At 47.7% G+C, this 26,878-nt stretch overlaps 1 protein-coding gene across 1 annotated transcript in view; it reads right to left on the minus strand.

Annotated features, from left to right (window-relative positions):
• Window positions 1–26,878, minus strand: part of LOC137532380 (inter-alpha-trypsin inhibitor heavy chain H3-like) — a 241,768-nt gene that overhangs the window by 39,763 nt on the left and 175,127 nt on the right. The window contains exons 14-17 of the mRNA XM_068252813.1: window positions 26,024–26,163; window positions 11,098–11,273; window positions 9,684–9,713; window positions 2,315–2,356 (exon numbers count right to left, since the gene is read on the minus strand). Of these exons, the coding sequence (XP_068108914.1) occupies window positions 2,315–2,356; window positions 9,684–9,713; window positions 11,098–11,273; window positions 26,024–26,163 (388 nt within the window). The remainder of the gene's footprint in view (window positions 1–2,314; window positions 2,357–9,683; window positions 9,714–11,097; window positions 11,274–26,023; window positions 26,164–26,878) is intronic.

Consider the following 26,878-nt stretch of genomic DNA (forward strand, 5'->3'; position numbering starts at 1 on the left):
GCCCACACACATAATGGCTCCAGCAAGTGGCCCTGTGTGACCAATAACTGTCCAGCTCCTCCGGTCTTCATGAAACTGTTTTAAGGTTTTTTTCACACCAAAAATCGAGTAATGCAATTGCAAACTGCAATCTCAAACGCATTTTTCCATTTTTTTTTTTTTTTTGCGATTTTCACTATGTTTGCCTCGATCGAGACGCAGGAAAAATGCAGCAGAACTACGATTGCCTTTTTTAAAAAAATCAAAAAGCATTTAGTATAAAAGTATTCCCGCAATTCCAATTGTAACTTTACTGTACTTGGGTTTGAAGAATATTTTTTAAAAACAAAACGGAACTCAGCCGGTGTGAAAGAGGCCTTAGGGGACTTTAGCCTCGATTCATCAAGACTTATCGAATTGGATAACGTCAGTTCGGTAACATAACAAATTTGTTAAGTTGATTTCAGGATTTATCAAATTTATCTACAGCTGTTAGCGAGCATTCGGTAATCATTTGGTAATGATGCGATAAAACGGAAGAAAGTGCAATTCATGAAAAAGAAAGTGGGTGTGGTTTCGCGTTACATTCAGGATTAGTTCTCTCCTTCACTGCTCTGTCGTTATTCCTTCAGATCATTGCTGACAGAGAAGATGCAGCCATTTGAGGTGGTTATGTATCAGCTGAGAGTGATTCAAAGGCGCAGAAGGGCAAGAATAATGTCTAGAGCCATATCAATTTGCAAGAGAATGGATTTATTTGCTATAACAGAACATCTGCATTTCTCTTGAATCATCCTGTAAGAGAACACAGGCAGTGCCAGGGTTAACCAATTTGCTAGCTGCACTACATATTTTCAGAAAAGGCTCCTATCAAATTGTGGGATTGTCCCAAGCCACTCCCAGAATCCTGGTCCAGGTGTTAAGCCCTATTCAGAATGTTGCTACGTGGTGTTTAAAGGACTGCCTTTTACCCACAATTCCATGGGAAGCTTATGGCCTTGTGTTAAATTACCGCTGTAAAATGGAAATATCGACACGTTACCGAATGGTTACCGAATTGTTATCGATATTTTATCGAATTCACACCGAATGCGGAAAAGCCTTCATGAATACAACTAGAAATCGATATACTTCGAATTCGGTAATTTAACAAACTGGAAAAAGTTATCTCAAAGACAACGATGAATCCAGGCCTAAGTTCATCTGTCGTGTCTTCCCCGTAAGCCATCACACCAATCCATCTTCCTAATAAGGGCGGCTTATCCTAAAATTGCACAAGCATGCTTTTCCCAGTGTTGAGGGGCCAAAAAGCCCCCTTCACCCTGGAGAATAGGAAGAAGTAGCCATTTTATGACCCCTTTACCCATCTACACAGAGTTCAAAGTTTAAAACAAGTCAGCCTTTTAGTCTGTATTTGTTTTCAGAAGTCTTTATCTTCTGCTCCTTCTCTGTATTTTTGGTTCCTCCGTACTGTTGTATTAGAATCCTGGCGCCCCATCCTGCTTACCGCCATGACGAGCAGAACCGGGGCCCGGAACCCCGGCATCAGGCTATTCTAATTTCTCACTGTGGCTTCCTATTGGTCCAGAAGAATGTACCAATGGGTTCTGGAAAGGCAACAAAGGCCCAGGACTTGGGCAGGTGCAGCCCCAAGGGGCACCTAAACTTGGAAGAGGGGTTTCTACATAGGAAAGGGAGGCTAAAAAAAAGGGGAGCAACACATGAAAAAGGGAACCACATGGCCAATGGAGGTGTTCATGAAAGAGAGAGGCTGCTGTACATGGGTGATACATATGGAAAATGGGGCTGCACATGGAATGGGAGGGGCTGCAGAGAGGCCGGGGGCAGAGCGCTATGTACAAGACCTTGCTGCACACTGAATAGGGACTGTCTAAAAATCTTTGTCTACAAAACTTTGTATGATTGATTCCTTATCAGTGGTTGAGCAGATGCAGTCATTAGAACAGGTGTGCAGAGAGCAGAAAGCTTTTTCTCTCTGTGCCCTTAATTGTCAGTCTGTTAGGACAGGGAAAAGAAACTTCTTAGCCCACAGCGGGCCCCCCTGCGGCTGCATCCCTTGCAGGGTCTACTGTTACGCCCCTGTGCCGTCCCTGGTTGTAGCCATTCCACTTGCTCAGCTGAATATAGTTTCAGAACTCCTCGGGTAATCTTTGGAACTTCCCCAAAGGGGTTCCAAGGATGGGTGTGTCCGTACCGCGCATGCGCAAATCAGAATTGCACATTTTCAGGTCTTGTGGTTCCCAGTCAGTTTAGCAGTAATGCAGTAACTTTTTTTCTGTACATAGGTAGTAAGTATGCGTGTTAAAATACTTACAATCATAAAATGCATGGTGAGGATGTTCATAGTGACTCTGAGCTGTAAAACAAATGTAATAACTGTCAGAATTAACAGTTTCACAACCTGCACTGAATGTGCATGGCAGAAACACAGAACCTACCACTGATTGTGACCTGATTCTTAAAGGATACATCTGGTAAATTAAAAAAACCAAAATGTTTTGGCCCTAGAAGTTGTTAGGTCCCATGCCGTAGTTCCGCTCTCCCCTCGGTAAGATAGCGACCCACGGCCAGGGCTGGTACAAGAATTTTTGCTTCCTGAGGCAAACTTGTGAGGATGCGCCCCCTGAATTGGTATGATCGCACAGCACCCAACAATTTGCACCACGCGTTATACAGTAGCTGCAGTGAGCCCCCCCAAAAAACACCCTTAGTATAGGTAGGTAGCCAGGTATAGATGCCCCCAGTATTGGTAGCTAGGTACAGTTGCCCCCAGTATAGGTTGGCCAGGTACAGTTGCCCCCAGTATAGGTTAGCCAGGTACAGTTGCCCCCTGTATAGTTTGGCCAGGTACAGTTGCCCCAGTAGAAGTTGGCCAGGTACAGTTGTCCCCAGTATAGGTTAGCCAGGTACAGATGCCCCCAGTATAGGTTGGCCAGGTACAGTTGCCCCCAGTATAGGTTGGCCAGGTACAGTTGCCCCCAGTATAGGTTATCCAGATACAGTTGCCCCCAGTATAGGTTAGCCAGGTACAGTTGCTACCAGTAGAGGTTGGCCAGGTACAGTTGCCCCCAGCATAGGTTAGCCAGGTACAGTGCCCCCAGTATAGGTTAGCCAGGTACAGTTGCCCCAGTAGAGGTTGGCCAGGTACAGTTCCCCCCAGTATAGGTTAGCCAGTAGTGTTGGGCGAACATCTGGATGTTCGGGTTCGGTGTGGTTCGGCCGAACATGCCCCTAATGTTCGGCATGTTCGAGCCGAACCCCGAACCCAACCCGAACATGTCCCTTTGGGGCCCCTATAGGGTCCCAGCATAAAAGGAGAGCATGCCCCGAGCGCGAGGGGGGGGGGGGGGGGGGTCGGAAATGCTCCCACCCCTCCCCGCTAAGCTCTCCCTTCTGCCGGTACCCTATAATTAAATTTAAGTGCCCAAAAGTACCTGAGGAGGAGGAGTGCAGGAAGAGGGCAGCCGGAGTTCTTGGGCGCTAGTACCATCTGGTGCTTCCGCCCTCTCTTGACGCACTTCCTGTTTACATTTGAAGTCGCGTCAAGAGGGCGTAGAAGTACCGCGATGACGCGAACGAGGGTACGCGTCATCTACATGATGACACGTACCCTCGTACGCGTCATCGTGGTACTTCTGCGCACTCTTGACGTGACTTCAAATGTAAACAGGAAGTGCGTCAAGAGAGGGCGGAAGCACCAGATGGTACTAGCTCCCAAGAACTCCGGCTGCCCGCTTCCTGCCCTCCTCCTCCTCAGGTACTTTTGGGCACCTAAATTTAATTATAGGGTACCGGCAGAAGGGAGAGCTTAGCGGGGAGGGGTGGGGGGCATTTCCGAACCCCCCCCCCCCCCCCCTGCGCTCGGGGCATGCTCTCCCTTTATGCTGGGACCCTATAGGGGGCTATGTTCGGCCGGACACGGCTGTGTTCGGCCGAACAAAGAAGGCCTGTTCGGGTTCGGGCAGCGTGCCCGAGCACCCTCCTGAACACCATGAGGTGTTCGGGGGGTGCCGAACCGAACCCGAACAGGCCAAAATCCGGGCTAACCCGAACAGTGGCGAACACTGTTCGCCCATCACTATTAGCCAGGTACAGTTGCCCCCAGTATAGGTTAGTCAGGTACAGTTGCCCCCAGTATAGGTGGTTAGTAAGGTACAGTTGCCCCCAGTATAGGTTGGCCAGGTACAGTGCCCTCAGTATAGGTTAGCCAGGTACAGTTGCCCCAGTAGACTTTGGCCAGGTATAGTTGCCCCCAGTAGAGGTTGGCCAGGTACAGTTGCCCCCAGTATAGGTTAGCCAGGTACAGTTGCCCCCAGTATAGGTTAACCAGGTACAGTTGCCCCCAGTATAGGTTAGTCAGGTACAGTTGCCCCCCCAGTATAGGTGGTTAGTCAGGTACAGTTGCCCCCAGTATAGGTAGGTAGCCAGGTATAGGTGCCCCCAGTATTGGTAGCAAGCTACAGTTGCCCCCAGTATAGGTTGGCCAGGTACAGTTGCCCCCAGTATAGGTTAGCCAGATACAGTTGCCCCCAGTATAGGTAGGTAGCCAGGTACAGTTGCCCCCAGTATAGGTTAGCCAGGTACAGTTGCCCCAGTATAGGTTGGCCAAGTACAGTTGCCCCCAGTATTGGTAGCAAGCTACAGTTGTCCCCAGTATAGGTTGGCCAGGTACAGTTGCCCCCAGTATAGGTTAGCCAGGTACAGTTGCCCCCAGTATAGGTTGGCCAAGTACAGTTGCCCCCAGTATTGGTAGCAAGCTACAGTTGTCCCCAGTATAGGTTGGCCAGGTACAGTTGCCCCCAGTATAGGTTAGCCAGGTACAGTTGCCCCCAGTATAGGTAGGTAGCCAGGTATAGGTGCCCCCAGTATAGGTTAGCCAGGTACAGTTGCCCCGGTATAGGTTGGCCAAGTACAGTTGCCCCCAGTATAGGTTGGCCAGGTACAGTTGCCCCCAGTATAGGTTGGCCAGGTACAGTTGCCCCCAGTATAGGTTACTCAGGCACTGTCTTCACTTCCTGTTTCTGCTTGGTGCTGTCCTCTCATACTTCTGCCGCCTGAGGAAGTCGCCTCACTTGGCATCATGGGTGGACCGAGCCTATCAACGCCCAGGATATTATGCGCATGCACAGGCGCATCTCCTGTGATTGCGCTCCCGTCACCAGGAGTGCTCTGCACTTGCACAGTTGAGAGAGAATTACACTGTGCAAATACAGTGCGCTCCCTGCGACGTGAGCACAATCACAAGAGGCATGCGGCACTCCCCCGGGCATGCGCAGAGTATCTAAACCCGGCGGCAGGTCAGAGGCGGAGGAGAGAGCGGAACTGCGTCATGGGACTCAGCGATTTCTAGGGGCTGGAAGAAGCTCCACTTTTTTTTTTTTTATTTGCCAAAATGCATCATGAGTGTCACCTATATAACGTGAGTTGCACTGTGTGAACAATGGAGGTGCACAAATCAGGGCCAGTATGCTTTACAACAGGGGCGTTTCTAGGGTCCTTGGAGATCAGTGGCACCTGTGGGCACCAGGCGGGGAGGTGGCAAAAAATGGGCGTGGCCATGCGGTGAGTGGGCGTGGTCATGGGTGGGGCCAAATGTACATGAACTTAGCAGCGGTGTAAGCTACGGATAACGGGCCTGCCCATCGAAATATTGGACGGAGCCCCCTGTCCTTTATTTCGATCATTTACAATCAGTATAGGCATAGATCAAAGATGTATACGCACATACAATTTTGATTGGTCAATCACTGACCCCCAATTTCCCACCCCCGTGCAGTAAGTGGGCCAACAGACAATTAATTTTATGAACAGAGCTAAAATTGGCTAATCAAAATTGTATGTGTGTACCAGGCTTTACAGCTAATACTGTACATACTGAAAGTAGCAGGGATCAGCATACAATATAGCTGGTTTACAATCAATAAAGGCACAGAGTAACACCTTACACTGTACACACTGGAGGTAAATCAGCACACAGTGCAGGCACTAGAGAACAGCGTATACTGTACATACTGTAGGCAGCAGAATTCAGCACACTGCAGCTAGCGTGCCAAAAATATGATGATCACGTTGTGCGGCGTGCTTATCGCGCCGCACCAAAAAATGGGTGGGCCATGGACCAGAATATAGGTGTGGTAACGGGTGGAGACAAATTTACATGAACCTAGCAATGGTGGGACATCAGATTAGGACAGTGGTGGCGAACCTTTTGGAGGCCGAGTGCCCAAACTGCAACCCAAAAGTCACTTACCGGTATCTATCGCAAAGTGGCAACAGCAATTTAAACTAAATACTGTACACACGTTTTAACTCATACATGAACATTATGGAAAATCCAAGTTGAAAATAAACTGTGAAGATAAACAATTTCATCCATCCTACTCCTGAAAAATGTATTCAATTTTTTAGAACCTCCCAGTTTTATTTTCTGTTTTAAAACGCTAAAAAAGTAGGTTTAATGCTATTGTCTCATATGATAAGGATTCAGCTTTTCCCATAGTCTCGCAGTTAGCAATCATGTGACCCCCAACAAGACATATTCAGCAATCATGAGGCCCCCAACAAATCAGGAGGCCCCCAACAAGACAAATTCAGCAATCATGAGGCCCCCAACAAGACAAATTCAGCAATCATGAGGCCCCCAACAAATCATGAGGCCCCCAACAAGACAAATTCAGCAATCATGAGGCCCATAACTTAAATATATCCATGGAGAATAGATTAAGAAAGAACGCATAATATATGCCATAATTTTAAGAGAGGCATCTATGCTAATCCATAATATAATGCTTCTTATTATAATACATTTAATAGCTTTATTCTGACCCACCAGTAAATAAGATTGAGGGACTAGAACCTACTTTGATTGTTTTTACTTTTATGTTAATACTGTTGTATTTTCATATTGTGTTAGTTTACCTTAACATGTTATTTCTATTGTGCATATTTCACGGGAGTTTGAATGTTAAAATATGCGTATGTTATTTAAAAATTTAGCAGATGTCAATGTTGCTCAATTTATTGTTGTATAATTATTTTCTGCTAATAAAAATTTGAAGATTTAAGCAATCATGAGGCCCCCAACAAATCATAAGGCTCCCAACAAGACACATTCAGCAGTCATGAGGCACATAAATAGACAGCATTTCACATAAATAGGCAGAATGCCCCCTTAATATGGTAGCCCCCCCAAGTTAGGTAGTGAGTGACAGGGACCCCCAGGTTAGCTAGTGAGTGACAGGCGCCTCCAGTTAGGTAGTGAGTGACAGGGACCCCGATAGTGAGTGACAGGGAGCACCTTTAGGTAGTGAGTGAGTGACAGGGAGCACCTTTAGGTAGTGAGTGAGTGCCAGGGAGCCCCTTTAGGCAGTGAGTGAGTGACAGGAAGCCCCTTTAGGCAGTGAGTGAGTGCCAGGGAGCCCCTTTAGGCAGTGAGTGAGTGACAGGAAGCCCCTTTAGGCAGTGAGTGAGTGACAGGGAGCCCCTTTAGGGAGTGAGTGAGTGACAGGGAGCCCCTTTAGGGAGTGAGTGAGTGCCAGGGAGCCCCTTTAGGGAGTGAGTGAGTGACAGGGAGCCCCTTTAGGGAGTGGGTGCGTGCCAGGGAGCCCCTTTAGGGAGTGAGTGAGTGACAGGGAGCCCCTTTAGGGAGTGAGTGAGTGCCAGGGAGCCCCTTTAGGGAGTGAGTGAGTGCCAGGGAGCCCCTTTAGGGAGTGAGTGAGTGCCAGGGAGCCCCTTTAGGGAGTGAGTGAGTGCCAGGGGAGCCCCTTTAGGGAGTGAGTGAGTGACAGGGAGCCCCTTTAGGGAGTGAGTGAGTGCCAGGGGAGCCCCTTTAGGGAGTGAGTGAGTGACAGGGAGCCCCTTTAGGGAGTGAGTGAGTGACAGGTAGCCCCTTTAGGGAGTGAGTGAGTGACAGGGAGCCCCTTTAGGGAGTGAGTGAGTGACAGGGAGCCCCTTTAGGCAGTGAGTGAGTGACAGGAAGCCCCTTTAGGGAGTGAGTGAGTGACAGGGAGCCCCTTTAGGCAGTGAGTGAGTGACAGGAAGCCCCTTTAGGGAGTGAGTGCGTGCCATGGAGCCTCTTTAGGGAGTGAGTGCGTGCCAGGGAGCCCCTTTAGTGAGTGAGTGAGTGAGTGACAGGGAGGCCCCCCCTCTAGCCGCCGCCGCTCCCCCCCTACCTCTCAGCAGACCTCAGGATCAGCGGCGACCCGACCAGATGTACGAGCGGGCGCTGGACGCGCCCGCTCGATATGCGGAAGTGATGTCACTTCCGCATATCAGTGTGGGCGCTGGGTCCTAGCGCCCACACGATTGGTCGCCGGCTCGCCGCCTGATCCTGAGGTCTGAGACTGTCAGTGACGCGGCGGCTGGAGGGAGCCGCTGAGTCCTGACAGAGGGGGCGGCCGGGCGGAGATCCGTGGCACCCCAGGAAAGATTGGGGGCACGTGCCCCCCTAAAACAGGGCTAGCGACGCCCCTGCTTTACAAAACAGGACCTTAAACTAGGCATTCCACTAAATGGCTAGTCGTTAGAGTGAGATGCAGTCCTACTAGTTTGGCATGTGCTAGTTAGCCTGCATGAGATTATGGAAGGTCTCTGAACCACGTCTGACACTGATATGCAGACGTGGAAATGAACAGAGGCGCTAGGCTGAGTCATAGGCACTTGTTGCTGTGTGCTCCATCCCCTATTCCCTGATGAAGCGGGGCCACACCTGTGAAATGCGTTGCTTTGACCCTTTGGAGTGTATATATAAATACATTAGCTTGTTGATATAATATCAACCCTGCTTGGAGGAGGTAAGTCCACCACTGACTCCCCGTTTAAAAAAAAAAATTAGCTACTTTTTCCTTTTGGCGCCCCTGTTCATTTCCACATTGTTCAAGTCCACCCAAGGTGGAAGGGTGTCACCCCCTTGTTTTCAGATCTACAGAGAGTGACTTCTCAATCAAGTGGGGACAGGTCTAATCTCCCCACCTGCCTATACAGTGGTTGCCTTAGTGGTACCCCATGTTTGTGAGTATAACTTTACATACTTGCCTCTCATCACTCCAGTACATACTGCACTATATTGGGCTCTCTGTGTTCTCTTTTGTTTTCTCACTACTGATAAGCAGATGTGAGACTTCTGTGGCATGGCTAGATGGGATAAAGATAACACAAAGTGGGGATGCTACACTGGGGCACTGGCCCCCCTGGGAATCACTGTGCCGTCCCCTTCCCCCCCCCCCCCCCCGCTCTCAGTAACATACAGTTAACTGTTTGCAGTTAGGGTAGTTCCAGATAGGGTATGTAAAATATTTTCCATGTCAACCTGAGTCTATGTAGGCGTTAACTATACCAAGGGTCCTATCTATTTGCCATAAATTCCTCACAATCCTTGCAAAATCCCTTGTAATTAATGTGTCTGGATGACACTTATATTTGCAAAGAAAACCTCTCTGCCTCCTACTGATTGTATGTTCTAACATTGAAGCTGAACGCTTACTCTTTTTCTAAAGCTCGCCATACAAAAAGATTTTTTTCCCCCAAATGGGCCCCACCAGCCAGCCATCGTGTGCCCCTCCGAAACTTTGAAGCCGGAGTCGCCACTGATAACACGGCATTCACACTGCGGAGCGAGGTGCTGGATGAACAGTAAACATTACAAAACACAGAAATCAGAGCTGAGGAGAGTATGAAGTACTTACGTGCTCCTAGCCAGTGATTGGTCAGAGAAATTCAGAGCATGCGGGAGAAAAATGGAAATTAAAAAAAGATTATTCAGAGGAACATCCTGCAAATAAACTCAAGTGAGTCTTTATTGATAACAGATGATTCTGTAGCAAAAATTCTAAAAACAATCTGTGAATGCAACTTGTCGTTCCATCAACGAATGCACGTTACCCCCTTTTGCAAAGAAGGATTTACAAAACACACAAATTGACACATCTGCATAATAAGTGCATAGATCAAAGCTCTGCGCCTAACATGTGGGCCTAACTGTGAGCCCCTCTGAAGGACAGTTAGGTGTCAGGACAATATACCCTGTACAGCGCTGCAGAAGAGGTCGGTGCTATATAAATACTAAATAATAATATGTCGTCCCCTCCATACATTTATGCATCAATCTCCAGTTTCCACCCCCTCCCAGAACCTTTGTTCTCCCCATGAGACCCTCTTGTCCTCTAGCTTGCTCCCCTCCCTTCACAACCGCACCCAGGACTTCTCAAGAGTGTCACTCTTCCTTTGGTATTCTCTCCCACAGCTTGTCCATCATGTTCAAACCTTCAAATGTACTCTTAAAGAGAGTCTGAAGCCAAAATAAATTCTTCTTTTTACAGGCTATTTATCTTAAGCAATATGAGTAAAACGCCACATCACCACGGCAGAACGAGGTTTTATAACCCCCCAAATCCCTGGGGCAAAAATTGGGGAGCGCTTCCTGGTAGAGGCAAAGCTTTGTGCAGTAGCTCTGCCTCTACTGGAGTCAATCTCCGCCGATCGCCGCCTCTCCCCGCCCCTTTCAGTCTTCCTTCACTGAGAGGGGCGGGGAGAGGCGGAGATCCGCGCACAGTTTGACTTCAGTAGAGGCAGAGCTACAGCAATAAGCTCTGCCTCCCCGGGCAGCAAAATCCACGACTTTGAAAGTTGTGGATGTTTGCCCCGGGATTTGGGGGGTATAAAGCTCTCGTTCTGTTGCGTGAATGCAATAGCTAAATAATAAATAGAAGGTAAAAAGAAGATTTTTTAATGGCTTCAGAGTCTCTTTAAAACTCATCATTTTAGGCAGCTTATAATTCGCCATAGCTAACACTGGAAGCTTATTGCCTCAACCACTAACCCGTTTTGTGTCTCCACCCGCCTACCTTCTAGAGTGTAAGCTCACAAGGGCAGGGACTGCCCCCTAATGTTTCTTGTTTTTGCTGTACTTTATGAAATTAACCTGTACCAGTATTGGTGGTGATGAGTCAAGCCACACATGAACTGTATGTATTTGTACATGTGTTGCTAGATGTTCTGATTGTACAGTATGTTGAATAGCTCATGTTACATGTATCTATGCTTCCACTATTTTTTTATACTATGGAAGATGTAGGTTTTATATAAATGAAGAATAATAACAATATAATCTGCTACCTTCTACAAATTTATCAGCAATCATTGTCTCATTCTCTTTCCCCTTCTCCTCCGGTTTGGTGACCACCATCGATGTTAGAGGCGTCACAAACTTGAACTTCAGAGCGAGGCCCAGAGCCTTCTGCTCCAGAGAATCTTTTTCTGATGGGTCAGCATAAACCCTGAGTGCAAATAGAATGGTATTAGAACTGATAAAAATACAATATTTGTATAATACCATATAGACACAGTCTTTTCACCGTCCATCTCCATCCCTTCCGTACAATGCCATCTGCCCCAATCACGATACTGGGTGGCCTTACCTTATAAAGTGAGTGGAATATGGAAAGAAATATGTCTGCCCTAGGAGAGACATCCATTGCCACCCCACCCATTCTTCCCTCTAACAAATAGTCACATTTACAGTTGTAAGAACACAGAATAACATAATGAGCATGAGTTTTAATAATGGTTGTAAGTGGCAAAATATACTGATTTCATCATCAGAATTTCCTTTGGGGCCTTAGTGTTATTTGTAATTGAGGGTTCTCACCAGTCCAGAAGAATAGGCCAATGGGAAGCCTTGGCAGTAAATTCAAATATGCGATTGGTTGATCAGTGCTGGGGGAGGGGACAAATAGCAAAAACAGGCAGGTGATTATGGTAACTTAATAAACAGGTTAGCTTTATTTCATTAAAATAAGTTTTGCTTTTGTTTGGGAGGTATTAACACTCCCCCAATGCATGGTCCTTCCTCAATGTTAAAGGTGTGCCGGTATCAGCTAGGAAGGAGAGCCTCCCGCTCCCTGGCTCTTGTCTCCTGGCTGTCTAACCTGTGTAGTTGGCTGAGGGGATAATAAGGCATCCTGAAGGTGAGGAGGGGGGAGGGACACAATGGTTTTTTTTCTGTTTTTAATGGGTCCAGGAATTATATCTGGTTCAGCACCGCAGTGTCGAAACCCTCATGCATCCGAGCAACGTTCACCTCCCATTCATTCGCCAATAACTTTATTGATACTTATCACAACGCCGGTAGCTCCCACCTTCTCGAATCTATTCCTATGGGGGTGGGAGAAAAGATACATTCTGGGAGAGGAGAATCCATTTAGACAGAAAATTGGTCATTGGTACCGTTATGTGGACGATGTGGTGCTGACCAGGAGGGGCACGGATGGTGAGTTTGGTGAGTTCCTTGATTATATCAACGTGAATGACCTCAACATGCAGTTTAGAGGTGAACTGGCTGAAACCAGCTTGTCCTTTCTTGATTTGGAACTGTATGTTGAGGGTCACAAAATTTTCAGTAGAGGGCATAGAAAGTCCACGGCCACCAATTCCGTGCTCCTCCAGACCAGCTTCCACCCCTCTCACACGATAAAAGCTATCCCTTATGGACAATTTGTCAGACTTAAGCGTAACAACTACAAAAGGGAGGATTTTATCCTCCAGAGTAGAGAACTGGCAATTAGGTTATCCATTAGGGGATACCCTATGGCTGATCTAAATGCAACATTCAAACGAGCTGATGCTCTCGAACGCACAGAGTTGATGACAAATAAAAGTGAGAGGAAACGAAATTCTAGGCGAGGAGGAAAAGCCCTGACTTGTATTTTTGATTATTCCCCTATGGCCGAAAGGATAAAAGCAATCATTCATAAGCATTGGTGTGAATTCCAGTTAAACACTAGGTCCTCTGCTGTGGCTAGTTCCAAACCCTTAATCTCTTTTAGAAAGGCTAAAACGATTGGTGACCATGTCACAAACAGTGAATTTAAAGTGTAAGAGAGTAAAGTGAATTTAAGTGGAGAGAGTAAGTAGAGAGAGAGTAAGCAGCACTGAAGATGAGCTCCTGATTCTATACAACTTATACCTTGTAATGAGCAAATTGAAGGACATCACAAAAGCAAGGAACAGACATACAGACAGAATGAAAAACTAAAGACATGGACTAAACAATTTTAAACAAGGACATCCAGACAAAATAAAAGAAACAAGCTTATGGAGTAACAACAAGCAGACTGCTGAAGAGACCCCTGCCCTGCCCTCAGAGAAATAACAGAAATCCAGAGGAACAGAACACAAGCCCTCTCCAAGGTAAGGGCTTTCTGCCATACAGCTGCATAAACTGCATAAACTTGTCAATACATTATAATAGAAAGACAAAGATATAAAATAAGAAAAGTACTGTGATAATGGAAAGGCAAAGGCAAAGCAGCATAGACAAGACTGAAGCCTCAGAGACAGAAGGCAGAGCCAGCAGGAGGTCAGGAATCCTAAGGATAACATATCCACAAGGAACAAACAAAGATCAAAGGAAGGCAATTAAGAAGGCAATTGTAACGATCGGTGAAGCACAGAGAGGTCTGATTACCGGTGACCTGCAGTGTCACGGGGAATACAGACGTATACCAGATTATATGTGATCTGCAGTATCACCGATAATCCAATATACTAGCTAACCTCCGTTCACCTGAGTAGAGTGTAGTGTTAGGTGTAACAGTAACACTTAGAGGACTAGGCCTCAGTACAGCAAGACGTACTGTACAGATTCCCTCCGCAACCGTGAGCTCTCCAAGACGGGAGGAGTCAGGCTGCCAGCAGGAAGGATCTTCTGGAAGTAACCCTCAGGCGGAAGGGTCACTAACAGAACAAGGAACCGCCTCCAAGAGTGAGGTCGGTTCTCGAGGTCGGACAAGCCAGGTCGTACACACACGGACAGATAAAGTACAAATACAGTAGGCAAAGGCGGAGTCAAGGTACAGGCAGGGTTCGGCAATGGGGTATCAGATATATCGGGGTACAAAATCAGGAGGCAGAAACAGAGTCTAGGAACGAGCCGAGGTTCGGCAACAGAGAATCAGAAATATCGAGGTACAAGGTCAGAGTTCAAGAGAGTGGTCGAGCAGGCAAATTGTCATAACAGATAATCACAATCAAACTAGTACTTTAGCTATCAATATCTAGCTAAGTGTAGGATTACGGCTCCAGCCGGTCCCGGCACACTTAAGGATCTGACTACGGATCTGGGTGCTCCCACATATGTGATCGCAACGCCAGACAAAGCAAGAGTGAACAGCCGGCAGTATATATGCCCCTATGCATCCCCCAGCACCTCCCAGATTGCTGGACCAATGGGGAGCGGAGTAAGAGTCAGCTGACCTGCCTGATCAGCTGACTCTCTCCCGGGTGTCATAAGGCCTGTTTGAGTGCGCGCGCGCGCGTCACTCTAAACCCTGTGGGACTACGAGTCCCAGCCACCGCAGCCCCGCTCAGCGGTGTCTCTGCTGCGGGGACATGTGCGCGAACCGCCGCGTTGCCCCACCTGCTGCATGGAGGCAGCCGCCTCATGATGTGAAGAGGTGGCTGCCTCTCCGTGTGATGCGGAAAGAGCCGCCCGCCGCTGGCTCATGGCGGCGGCTCTTCCGCGATTCCTCACAGTACCCCCCCCCCCCCCCCCCCGAGGAGTGGACTCCGGACAGCTCCTTCTGGGCTTCTCTGGATGTAAAGCGTGAAATTCCCTTACTAGCTCATCCGCATGCATGCGGTTCCCAGGTACCCATTGCCTCTCCTCAATGCCGTACCCCTTCCAATGCACGAGATACTGTACCGAGTTCTGTACAGTACGTGAGTCTATGATCTTCTCCACCTCATACTCGGGTTGGGCATCGATTAAGACAGGAGGAGGAGGAGTGGGACCCACCTGGGCTGCGGGTTTGAGAAGTGATACGTGGAAAGACCTCACTCCACGCATGCTGGCGGGAAGATCAACGGTATACGTGACATCGTTGATCTTCCTAGTAACTGGGAATGGACCCACGAACCTGGGACCAAGTTTGTCAGAGGGTTGTTTCAGGGTCAGGTGACGGGTTGAAACCCAAACCAAATCTCCTGGTTGAAATTTCCACTCTACCGAGCGTCTCTTATCAGCCTGACCTTTCTGACTCTGAAAAGCTTTAACGAGATTATTCTTGATGGTCCGCCACATGTCCTTAAATGATCTTTGCCACGCCTCCAAAGCTGGGAACGGAGTGGATGCAACTGGCAAAGGAGAGAATTTAGGCAGTTTACCTGTCACAATCTGAAATGGACAGAAACCTGAGGAAGAGCTCTTCAAGTTATTGTGGGCAAATTCTGCATAAGGTATATATTTAACCCAATCGCTTTGTGTCTCGGCAACATAGCACCTCAAAAATTGCTCTAAGGATTGGTTAACCCTCTCCGTCTGGCCGTTTGTCTGCGGGTGGTACCCCGAGGAAAATGACAATTTCATGCCCATTTGGTGACTAAATGCCTTCCAAAACTTCGAAACGAACTGGACTCCCCGATCGGATACTATGTTTTCTGGAATGCCATGCAGTCTGAAGACATGGATGATAAATAAATCGGCCAGTTCCTGGGCCGAGGGGAGTCCTTTCAGAGGCACCATCTTACTAAAACGGTCGACCACCACCCAAATAACTGACATGCCCTCAGATCTCAGAAGCTCTCCCACGAAATCCATGGACAAATGGGTCCATGGTTCACTCGGGGTGGGCAAAGGCTGTAAAGTACCTACAGGTGCCAGGCGGGAGGGCTTGCTTTTCGCGCACACCGCACATTCCCTGACAAACTCCTTACAGTCGGCGGCCAGCGAAGGCCACCATACACATCTGGCCACGAGATCTTGCGTTCTAGACGCTCCCGGATGCCCCGCGTTCTTATGGGAATGAACCATCTCCAAGATCTGGAAACGTAGTGGGAACGGAACAAATAATACCCCGTCCGGTTTCCCTTCTGGGACATCCTGCTGAAAAGAACTCAAAGTCTCCTTCCAGTCCTCCCAAGTCTCGGTGGCGGCTAACACCATACTTCGTGGGACAATGGTCTCGGGAACAGAGGGCTGTGCTGTCTCTGGCTCAAAACACCTAGAAAGTGCGTCCGCCTTGGTATTCTTACTACCTGGCGTATACGTGATCAAAAATGTAAATCTCGAGAAAAATAGCGACCACCGAGCCTGTCTCGGGCTTAACCTTTTAGCCCCCTCGATGTATTCTAGGTTTTTGTGGTCGGTATAAACCGTGATCGTGTGCTCAGCTCCCTCTAGCCAATGACGCCACTCTTCAAAGGCCAATTTGATGGCTAGGAGCTCCCTGTTGCCTATGTCATAGTTTCTCTCTGCCGGAGAGAACCTTCGAGAAAAATAGGCACACGGGTGTAGTCTACCCTGAAGACCAGAACGCTGGGACAGCACAGCCCCCACCCCGATCTCCGAGGCGTCTACCTCAACAATAAACGGAAAAGAAGTGTCCACATGTCTGAGTATGGGGGCTGAGCAGAACAACCCTTTTAACTTAGAAAAAGCCTGTAAGGCCTCGGGAGACCAATGAGTGGTGTCTGCCCCTTTTTTAGTAAGGCTAGTGAGAGGGGCGACAACTGTGGAGTACCCCTTTATAAACCTTCTATAATAATTCGCAAACCCCAAGAACCGTTGCAATGATTTTAACCCCACCGGCTGTGGCCACTCCAGGACCGCGGAAACCTTGGCAGGGTCCATAGACAGACCTGAGGTGGAGATTATATACCCCAGAAAAGCCACCGACGTGACCTCAAAAATACATTTCTCGAGTTTGGCGTATAACCGATTCTGCCTCAGTTTGTCTAAAACCATCCTGACATGGGTTCTGTGTTCCGGGAGGTTGTTAGAAAAAATGAGAATGTCGTCAAGATAGACTAGGACGAACTTTCCCAAGACCTCCCGAAAAACCTCATTGATGAGTTCCTGGAAGACGGCCGGGGCATTACACAAGCCGAAAGGCATCACCCTATATTCGTAGTGCCCATCAGGGGTATTGAAGGCCGTCTTCCATTCATCGCCCTTCCTTATACGCACCAGGTTGTATGCCCCCCGTAAATCCAGTTTTGAAAATATCCTAGCCTCAGTGACCTGTGTGAATAAATCGTCTATAAGTGGTAACGGGTAACGATTCTTCACCGTGATTTTATTGAGGCCACGATAATCAATGCAAGGCCGTAAACCCCCGTCTTTCTTTTTAACAAAAAAGAAGCCTGCCCCAGCGGGTGACCGGGATGGCCTAATAAAACCCTTTGCCAAATTCTCACGGATGTACTCCTGCATGGCGAGTTTCTCGGGACCAGATAAATTATATAAATGGCCTCGAGGAGGCATACAACCAGAACGAAGGTCAATGGGACAGTCAAATGGGCGATGCGGGGGTAATTTATCCGCGGCCTTGGGACAAAACACATCGGCATAATCTGAATACTGTTCCGGTATACCTTCCACCTGTACATTAGTTAGACCTAATGTTAGTCTCCTCAAACACTGCTGGAAACAATGAGGTGACCATGCTGTCAACTGTCCTGTGGCCCAGTCTATTTGCGGGGAGTGAACCTGCAACCAAGGCATGCCTAGGATTATAGTGGAGGTGGACATGTGTAAAACAAAAAATTGTAACTGCTCCTCGTGCAATACCCCTATGGTGAGCTTCACAACCGGAGTCTGTGACAGGGGACAATTCCGCTGCAAAGGGGAATCGTCAACAGCCGTAACCTGAATGGGGGGTCTCACGGGAGTGAGCAGTAGACCCAACTCCTGAGCAAACTCAAAATTCATAAAGTTAGCCGCTGAGCCGGAGTCAATGAAAGCCTCAGTGGCAACAGACTTATCATCCCATGTGATAGTACAAGGGAGAAGTAATTTTTTCTCTTTAAGGGGTGAAGGTTGTGTGCCTAGGGTGTCACCCCCCACTACTCCTAGGCAGACCCGTTTCCCGCCCTGTTGGGGCAATTTCGCACCCTGTGCCCTGCCTCTGCACAGTATAGGCACAGTTGTTCCGTCATCCTCCGCCTTCGCTCCACCTGGGTCAGTTTTGATCGACCAATCTGCATCGGCTCTGGTGGAGGCAAGGCCGGAGCGGGCGAGACAGGCGGAGATGCTGTTACAGAGGATGCAGCAACCGGTGCCGCATACGAAGTCACCCTGACACGGTGACTACCCCTAGCCTGCCTCTGATGGCGTAGTCTGCGATCTACTCGAATGGCCGATGATATGGCCTCATCAAGTGTCTTGGGCTCGGGTACCGTTAACATTAAATCGGAGACCTCCTCCGTCAACCCAGACAAAAAATAATCCATTAGTACGAAGTTATCAAATCTGGAGGTGACTGACCACCTGCGGAACTCCGCCGCATAATCCTCGACCGAACCCCTGCCTTGCCGCAAAAGTTTGAGCTTCCGCTCTGAGGATGCAGCAAGGTCAGGGTCGTCGTAGATTATGGCCATGGCCTTAAAGAATTCCTCTACCGAGGTCAGGGCGGTATCGGTGGGAGACAGGTTATATGCCCAGGACTGGGAGTCCCCAGTCAACAACGTTTTAATAAAGATGACCCGTTGGGTCTCAGTCCCCGAGGATCGGGGTCTCAATTCAAAATATGATAACACTCTACTCCTGAAATTCCGGAAGTCAGACTTGTGGCCGGAAAACTTATCAGGGACAGGCATACATATGTCATCACTAGGAGGGGATCGCACTGAATCAACTGATGTCTGGAGGGTTCTCACAGAGCCGGATAAGGCATCAATTAAGGCTTTGTGCTGGCCTAGTGCTTGGTGAATGCTATCCACCGAAGTGGCAAGCACAGTCAGAGGATCAGTGCGTTCCATCAGTTGTTTGGTCTGGCGTTCTGTAACGATCGGTGAAGCACAGAGAGGTCTGATTACCGGTGACCTGCAGTGTCACGGGGAATACAGACGTATACCAGATTATATGTGATCTGCAGTATCACTGATAATCCAATATACTAGCTAACCTCCGTTCACCTGAGTAGAGTGTAGTGTTAGGTGTAACAGTAACACTTAGAGGACTAGGCCTCAGTACAGCAAGACGTACTGTACAGATTCCTTCCGCAGACCTGAGCTCTCCAAGACGGGAGGAGTCAGGCTGCCAGCAGGAAGGATCTTCTGGAAGTAACCCTCAGGCGGTAGGGGCACTAACAGAACAAGGAACCGCCTCCAAGAGTGAGGTCGGTTCTCGAGGTCGGACAAGCCAGGTCGTACACACACGGACAGATAAAGTACAAATACAGTAGGCAAAGGCGGAGTCAAAGTACAGGCAGGGTTCGGCAACGGGGTATCAGATATATCGGGGTACAAAATCAGGAGGCAGAAACAGAGTCTAGGAACGAGCCGAGGTTCGGCAACAGAGAATCAGAAATATCGAGGTACAAGGTCAGAGTTCAAGAGAGTGGTCGAGCAGGCAAATTGTCATAACAGATAATCACAATCAAACTAGTACTTTAGCTATCAATATCTAGCTAAGTGTAGGATTACGGCTCCAGCCGGTCCCGGCACACTTAAGGATCTGACTACGGATCTGGGTGCTCCCACATATGTGATCGCAACGCCAGACAAAGCAAGAGTGAACAGCCGGCAGTATATATGCCCCTATGCATCCCCCAGCACCTCCCAGATTGCTGGACCAATGGGGAGCGGAGTAAGAGTCAGCTGACCTGCCTGATCAGCTGACTCTCTCCCGGGTGTCATAAGGCCTGTTTGAGTGCGCGCGCGCGCGTCACTCTAAACCCTGTGGGACTACGAGTCCCAGCCACCGCAGCCCCGCTCAGCGGTGTCTCTGCTGCGGGGACATGTGCGCGAACCGCCGCGTTGCCCCACCTGCTGCATGGAGGCAGCCGCCTCATGATGTGAAGAGGTGGCTGCCTCTCCGTGTGATGCGGAAAGAGCCGCCCGCCGCTGGCTCATGGCGGCGGCTCTTCCGCGATTCCTCACAGCAATACTGAAAGACAATACAGAAACTCTATGTGCAGATTATAACAAACTAGGGAGCATAACTAATTTAATATTATATACAGAACATATCCTCGCATGGCACAAGGCAATAGGTGAACACTACAAAGATATTACAATTGTGGACATCAACCAGGATGGGGACACAGGCAGGCAAATCAGAACTCAGGATGATGACTCCCCCCAGCAGACAGCATTAACCATCAGTGTTTATAACAGTGGAACCATCTTGATCCAAGGTGCTAAATGCAGACTGGAGGAATTTGAGAAGCTATTTCCCCATATCAGAGAGAAAGCAGAAAACTATAAAACCATAAATAACCCTGCTACACAAAAATGTGAGGATCAAACTACAAAACAGGGAGAAAAACTGCCCCCCAGAGACTCTCAATCACACCCCTCCCTGGAGACCCTCAGAGATTGTTTGTCTAATCTAGAGATAGACTTCACCCTCTTCAGAGAACAATATCAAAGAAGCCAAGGTGTGAAAAATGCAAATGACCAACTGAGAGAAGAACTAGCCAGGCTGAAATCTGAGCACACTGAAGCTCTGTGTGAAATCAAAGCATCTCTTCAACAACTGCAGGAGGAGAACTCACAGCTTAAGGAGGAGATCCGGAAAATACAGATATTAAATCAGCCAAAAGAAGAGGTGACAACAAAATGTACAAAGGTTCCCACAAGTTGTGCACTGATTGAGGACTGCACTGTACACCACACACAAGAAACAGTAAACACCAAAGACCACCACAGCCAGCTGGACCCCTCCCCAAATGCTACCAACACATGCCCACCCAACACCTCAGAGCCCAGCCACTGCCAGCAATACCCCTCCCCAAATGCTGCCAAGACTGCCCCACCCAACACTCCAGAGCTTAAGCCTAAACACCAAGCAAATGGCTCCTATAGACCTCGCAGTCCTGACATTGTGCTGATTATAGACTCTAATGGGACATACCTGGACATAAAGAGACTCTTTCCAGGGAAGAATGTCATTAAAATCACCTGCTCAACTATTGAACAAGTAGCAGGGGTCATTAATGAGCCTCATTTCACTGACCAAAAACATCTCATCCTGCACACCGGGACCAATGACATTACACAAAACACCATAGACCAAGAAACCATCACAGACAAACTGTCACAAATTGCAAAAAGGGCACAGCTGAAATTCCCCAATACAAAGATTATCCTCTCTTCCCTGCTCCCAAGAAAAGATATCTCTCACCAGACAATCCAACAAATCAATGCAAAGCTGACCTCCAATCTCAGATCCTCACCAGGCATACAACTGGCACAGCACCCTACAATCTCAGCTCACCACCTGAACAACAACAAGCACCTTAGCAAACAAGGAGTCAGCCTCCTTGCAAAGGAGTTTAAGGACATGGTACTTGATAGACCTCAGAGACCCCAAGATAGACCTAAACCAACACACAGATGGCAAACTCCAATAAAGCGTTACCAAAGAGAGCCCCCACAAACACAACAAATGCGGAGGAAACCGCCTGACCCACAATGGCAACACGGAGGAAGGGAAGGCAGAAACATGGCGGAAATCAGGACTTTGTGTAGCACTTTATATAGTATACTGATGCGACACCCCGAAAATATTGAGTCCTATGACAATCCCTGCTCATTACAAGGTATACAGACCCAAAATGACATCACTCATTATCAGTAGCTGGAACATTCAAGGGCTGAATGCCTCATCTTTTGGATGCAAAACAAATGATCCAGACTTTAAAAAGAGAGTTGAAAACATTGATATTCAAATCCTCCTGGAGACATGGACCCGGGCAGAGGATGAATCTCTTGCACCCATGGGATACAGGGAATTCTCTGTATCTTCACAGAAAAACAAGAACGTTAAACAGGGTCGTCGTTCAGGAGGCATACTAATCTGGTACAAGGAGGAGCTTACAGAGCACATTAAAGCTATCAAACGAGGAGACAGCCACATCTGGATCTACAAGAATGGAGACAGATATGATCCAGCAAACTACAGAGGAATCTGTGTCAGCAGCACACTGGGGAAACTGTTTAACAGCATCATCAATAAGAGGATCCTCTCCTTCCTCACACAGCAGGACGTACTCAGCAAAAGCCAAGCCGGGTTCATGCCAAACCACCGCACCACCGACCACATCTACACACTGCACTGCCTCATCATACCCATGTCCACAGCTCACACGGCAAATACACCACACCACCGACCACATCTACACACTGCACAGCCTCATCAAGACCCATGTCCACAGCTCACGTGGCAAAATACACGCTTGCTTTGTTGATTTTAAGAAGGCGTTTGACTCGGTGTGGCACCCAGGCCTTTTCCTAAAACTCCTACAGAGCGGAATAGGAGGTAGAATCTATGATGTCATCAAGAGTTCATATACTGGGAACCAATGCAGTGTGAAAGTAGATGGGAAGAGAAGTGCATTCTTCAAGCAGGGTCGAGGAGTCAGGCAGGGCTGCAGTCTGAGCCCAACGCTCTTTAACATATACATTAACCAAGTGGCTGTCGCCCTGGAATCCTCCCCAGCACCAGGCCTCCTCCTGCATGACCGTGAGGTGAAGTTCCTGCTGTATGCAGATGACCTTGTGCTGCTCTCCCCAACAGAGAAAGGACTACAGGACAGCCTGTCAGTATTGGAGACTTTCTGTACCACATGGGCACTGCCCATCAACCCAAAGAAGACAAAAGTGATGGTGTTCCAGAGAAAGAATGGAAATAAACCCCCCACCTCCTCATTTATATTAAATGGCTCCCCACTGGTGTCCACTAACAGCTACACCTACCTGGGGCTGGAGATCAACCAATCAGGAAGCTATAAACCAGCAGTACAGGCCCTGAAAGACAAAGCCTGCAGAACATTTTATGCCATCAGAAGACAGCTTTACCACCTAAAACCACCAGTGAGAGTGTGGGTAAAGATATTCGACAGCATCATCACCCCAATCCTGCTCTATAGCAGTGAGGTATGGGGCCCGGTCACCTACCCTGACCAATCAAAATGGGACTCCAGCCCAACAGAAATCTTCCATCTAGAGTTCTGCAAGTATCTCCTCCATGTCCATCGAAGCACTTCAAACTCAGCTTGCCGGGCAGAGCTAGGCAGGTTCCCACTATGGCTTACTATCCAGCAGAGGGCGCTCTCATATTGGGTGCATATACAGAGCAGCAACCCCAGCACTTACCACCATAAAGCCTCACTGAGCCAGGGGGGCGAGGCCATACCACGCGCTCTCAAGCAAAGCATCAGCAGCCAGCCCAGCCAAGGCCACCAACACAGGCTGACAAAAGCCCAAATAAAACGGACTATAGAAAGCTGCAAGGAACGATACATAGAGGAATGGAGAAGTGACATAAAGAATTCCAAGAAACTTGCTGTCTATCAATCACTACAGAGGGAGTACACAATGGCTCCATATCTGGAGAGGCTACATCACCACAAAGACAGACAGGTCTTGAGTTTGTACCGTCTGAGCGCCCACAACCTGGAGATAGAGACAGGACGACACAGACAGACATGGAAGCCCCGGGAGGAGAGACTGTGCAGACAATGCGACCAGGAGGTCTTGGAGGATGAGGCCCACTTCCTGCTACACTGCAGCAAATAAGCACCTGTGAGGACCGCCCACTTCCAGAGACTCTCCGCCCACATCCAGGATTTTACCTCCACAGATGAGGAGAGGAAACTCTACATCCTACTGGGGGAGGAGGAAACAACCGTGCAAATAGCTGCCCGATATGTCACTGCCTGCCACCAACTGAGAGGAACATGATAACACATGGACTGTATTCCCCCCCCAATACCCCCCTATGGACTGTATATCCCAGTCCCCCATGCTGTCCCTTACATCATCCACACACCTATGGACTATATACCCCAACTCCCTATATCCTTCCCTTATTCCCACAACCCCCCCCCCCCATGTTAATGTTTTGTTTTGTTTTGCTTTGGCAATGCTAAATGTATTTGGTCCTGCCAATAAAGCTTTTTTGGATTTGGATTTGGATTTGGAAGTGGAACCAGATCAGAGTTGGTTGCAGAGAAATATACCAGTAGGCAACTTTAGATGCGGAAATTGCAATCATTGTAACTAATTCTTAACGGGTAAAAGCGTCCAATTAGGCGCAAAAACGATACAATTTAAACAATTCTTGCATTGCCGCTCTAAGTTTGCCGTATATGCATTGATTTGTACTTGCAACCAATTTTATATAGGGCAGACAACCCGCATGATCTGTACAAGATTTCTAGAACATGTCCATTCCGTGCAGACAGGAGTAGGTGCAGGAAGATTTATTGCCCATATGAGAGATGTCCATAATGGACAGGTTAATCACCTGCGCTTTATGGGGTTAAAACAAGTCCCTGTCCCTAATAGGGGTGGCAATCACGAGCAAATATTGCTGCAACACGAAGCCAGGTTAATTTCTGAAACTAATGCATGTGGCCCGTTAGGGCTGAATGAAAGAAACGAGTTGCATTGTTATCTTTCTAAATATTAGTGTAGAAACTGCCTTTCTGTAGTTTATAGTATAGTGTGCATTTTAAATTTCTTGTAATTAAAGTTTTGTATCCACTTTGTTTTTTTAATAGACGGCTGTGTCCCCCTGTGTGCCCTAAAGGGTTAATGAACACTTTGACAGCTCGCCGCTACTGCTGACCAATAGGCGAACGCACGATGACATCCCCAGAAGGAAGTAGATGACGCATAGAGGCGGGGAGACCCGCAGCTCACCGATAGGTTAGAGCAGCGTCCGAATCTCTTCCGGGGGGCGGAGCTTATGCGCCGGAAGCCGCGGCCAGCGAAGGCGGACGGCGTCAGCCGCAACTATGGCGGTAAGTGAAACCTATTTAAAGCTGGGCACACTCGGGTCTTGTTGTACATACCTTTGGCCTCTGAGGAAGCTTATTCTAAGCGAAACAGCTGTCAGGCCCCGTCACCCCCACCACAATTCCGCTGTCTGTATACTGTGAGTAAAAGTACCTTTTGCAAGTTACAGTGCCTCAATCTTTTTCTTCTGATGACATACTTATCACAATGAATTGATCTAAATCTTGTCTTTTCCGCCACTAATTAGGCTTTCTTTGGGTGCTACATTTTGCTAAGAATTATTTTTTTCTAACTCCATTTTAACAGGAAGATTAAGAAAGAAATGAAAAAAATTCATTATTTCTCAGTTTTTGGTCATTATAGTTTGAAATTAATATAAGCTATCGTAATTAAAACTCATGTATTTTATTTGCCCATCTGTCCCGGTTATTACACCATTTAAATGATGTCCCTATCACAATTTATGGTGCCGATATTTTATTTAGAAATAAAGGTGCATTTTTTCAATTTGCGTCCATCACTACTTACAAGCTTATAATTTAAAATAATATCATAACATACTCTCTTGACATGCATATTTAAAAAGTTCAGACCCTTGGGTAACTATTTGTTGTTGTTTTTTTTATTGTATTTTTTTTTCTTAATAATGTATGTGGGTAATTTTTGGTGTGGGGGGAAACAGCTAATTTTAAATGTAACATAATATAATTGTTGAATGAAAATTGTATGTGGGTGCAGTTTACTATTTGGCCACAAGATGGCCACAGTCAAAAAAGTCCTGGATGCGAACGATCTCGCATCCAAGAACTAAAAGAAGACAGAGAAGTTTCTTGGGGGCAGAAATACCGCGCTCTCTGGAGAGAAAGCATCGGTATTTCTGCGGGGAAGTTAGATCGGTGAATGGGAATTATATTCCCATTCACTGATCGGGGGGCAAGCGGCGGGCGGCGGGAGCGCGCACAGGAGTGCGCCCGATCGCGCCCACCATGCGGCGGCAGCAGCAGAGCCTATCTAGACTGCATGACCTTACTCTACAAGCCACAAGAGTTCCCTCCCTCAGCACAAGGGTCTCCAGCTATCCAGCTATGTGACAATATCTGAGCAGCAACACAGATAACCCCACCAAGCCTTGCATCACCTTCCTGTACTCTCCAAATATAAAGCCTCTCACTCTTCCATACAGATTTACTCAAAGACGGAGAGATGGGGTAGTCATTAAAATAGCAAAACTAGAGCAAATCCTTCAATGCAGCTTCTTGCCAGCTGTTCCATGGCAGCGTACCTCTTCTCCAGCAGCTGCTGTATGGTGAGATAAGCCCAGAGCCTCTCCGTAAAGTCACCAAATATGTATTCCTGCTGCTCCTTCACCTCGTCCTTGTCTTGGATCTGAACATTTTCTGTGTAATTCAGAGACTTTTCTGCCTGTTCACATATTACACAAACATCAACATATACAATGAGGCTACTTGAGAATAAAAACATGGCTTATGAGCTAGTGGAAGAGATTTCTTATACATTTTTGTTGTTGCTTCTTTGGACAAGAGTCAGAACAGTGTGAAGAAATGTCTCTAGTTAAAGTGGACCTGAACTCAGAACTCCTCTCTGCTCTAAAAGATACACAACAGCATTAAAGGGATCCTAAACTGATTGGGATATGGATGTTTCCTTTTAAACAATACCAGTTGCCTGGCAGTCCTGCTGATCTCTTTAGCTGCAGTGGTGGCTGAATCACACACTAATCCAGTCACACTTCAGTCAGAGCACCTGATCTGCTGCATGCTTGTTCAGGGGCTGTGGCTGAAAGTATAAGAGACACATGATCAGCAGGAGAGTCGGGCAACTGGTATTAGTTTAAAAGGAAACTCCCATATCCTTCTCAGTTTAGGTTCCCTTTAAAAAAAAAAATGAATTTGTTACAGCTGATACAAATCCTAAAATAAATCTGCACCGTTTCTACTTCCTGATTCATGGAAGCAGCCATATTGTTAACCTCCTGTGCTTTCAAAGGGGCTTACCTGCTTATCTGCCATAGGCAGTCATTTGACACGGAGAGAGTGGCAGATCAAATTACAACTAGTGATTAGACAAATGAGGGGGAATTAGACAGGCTAAACTCTCTAAATTCATACAGGGTGCA

Source organism: Hyperolius riggenbachi, chromosome 9 (assembly GCF_040937935.1).
Source record: "Hyperolius riggenbachi isolate aHypRig1 chromosome 9, aHypRig1.pri, whole genome shotgun sequence".
Lineage (NCBI taxonomy): Eukaryota > Metazoa > Chordata > Amphibia > Anura > Hyperoliidae > Hyperolius > Hyperolius riggenbachi.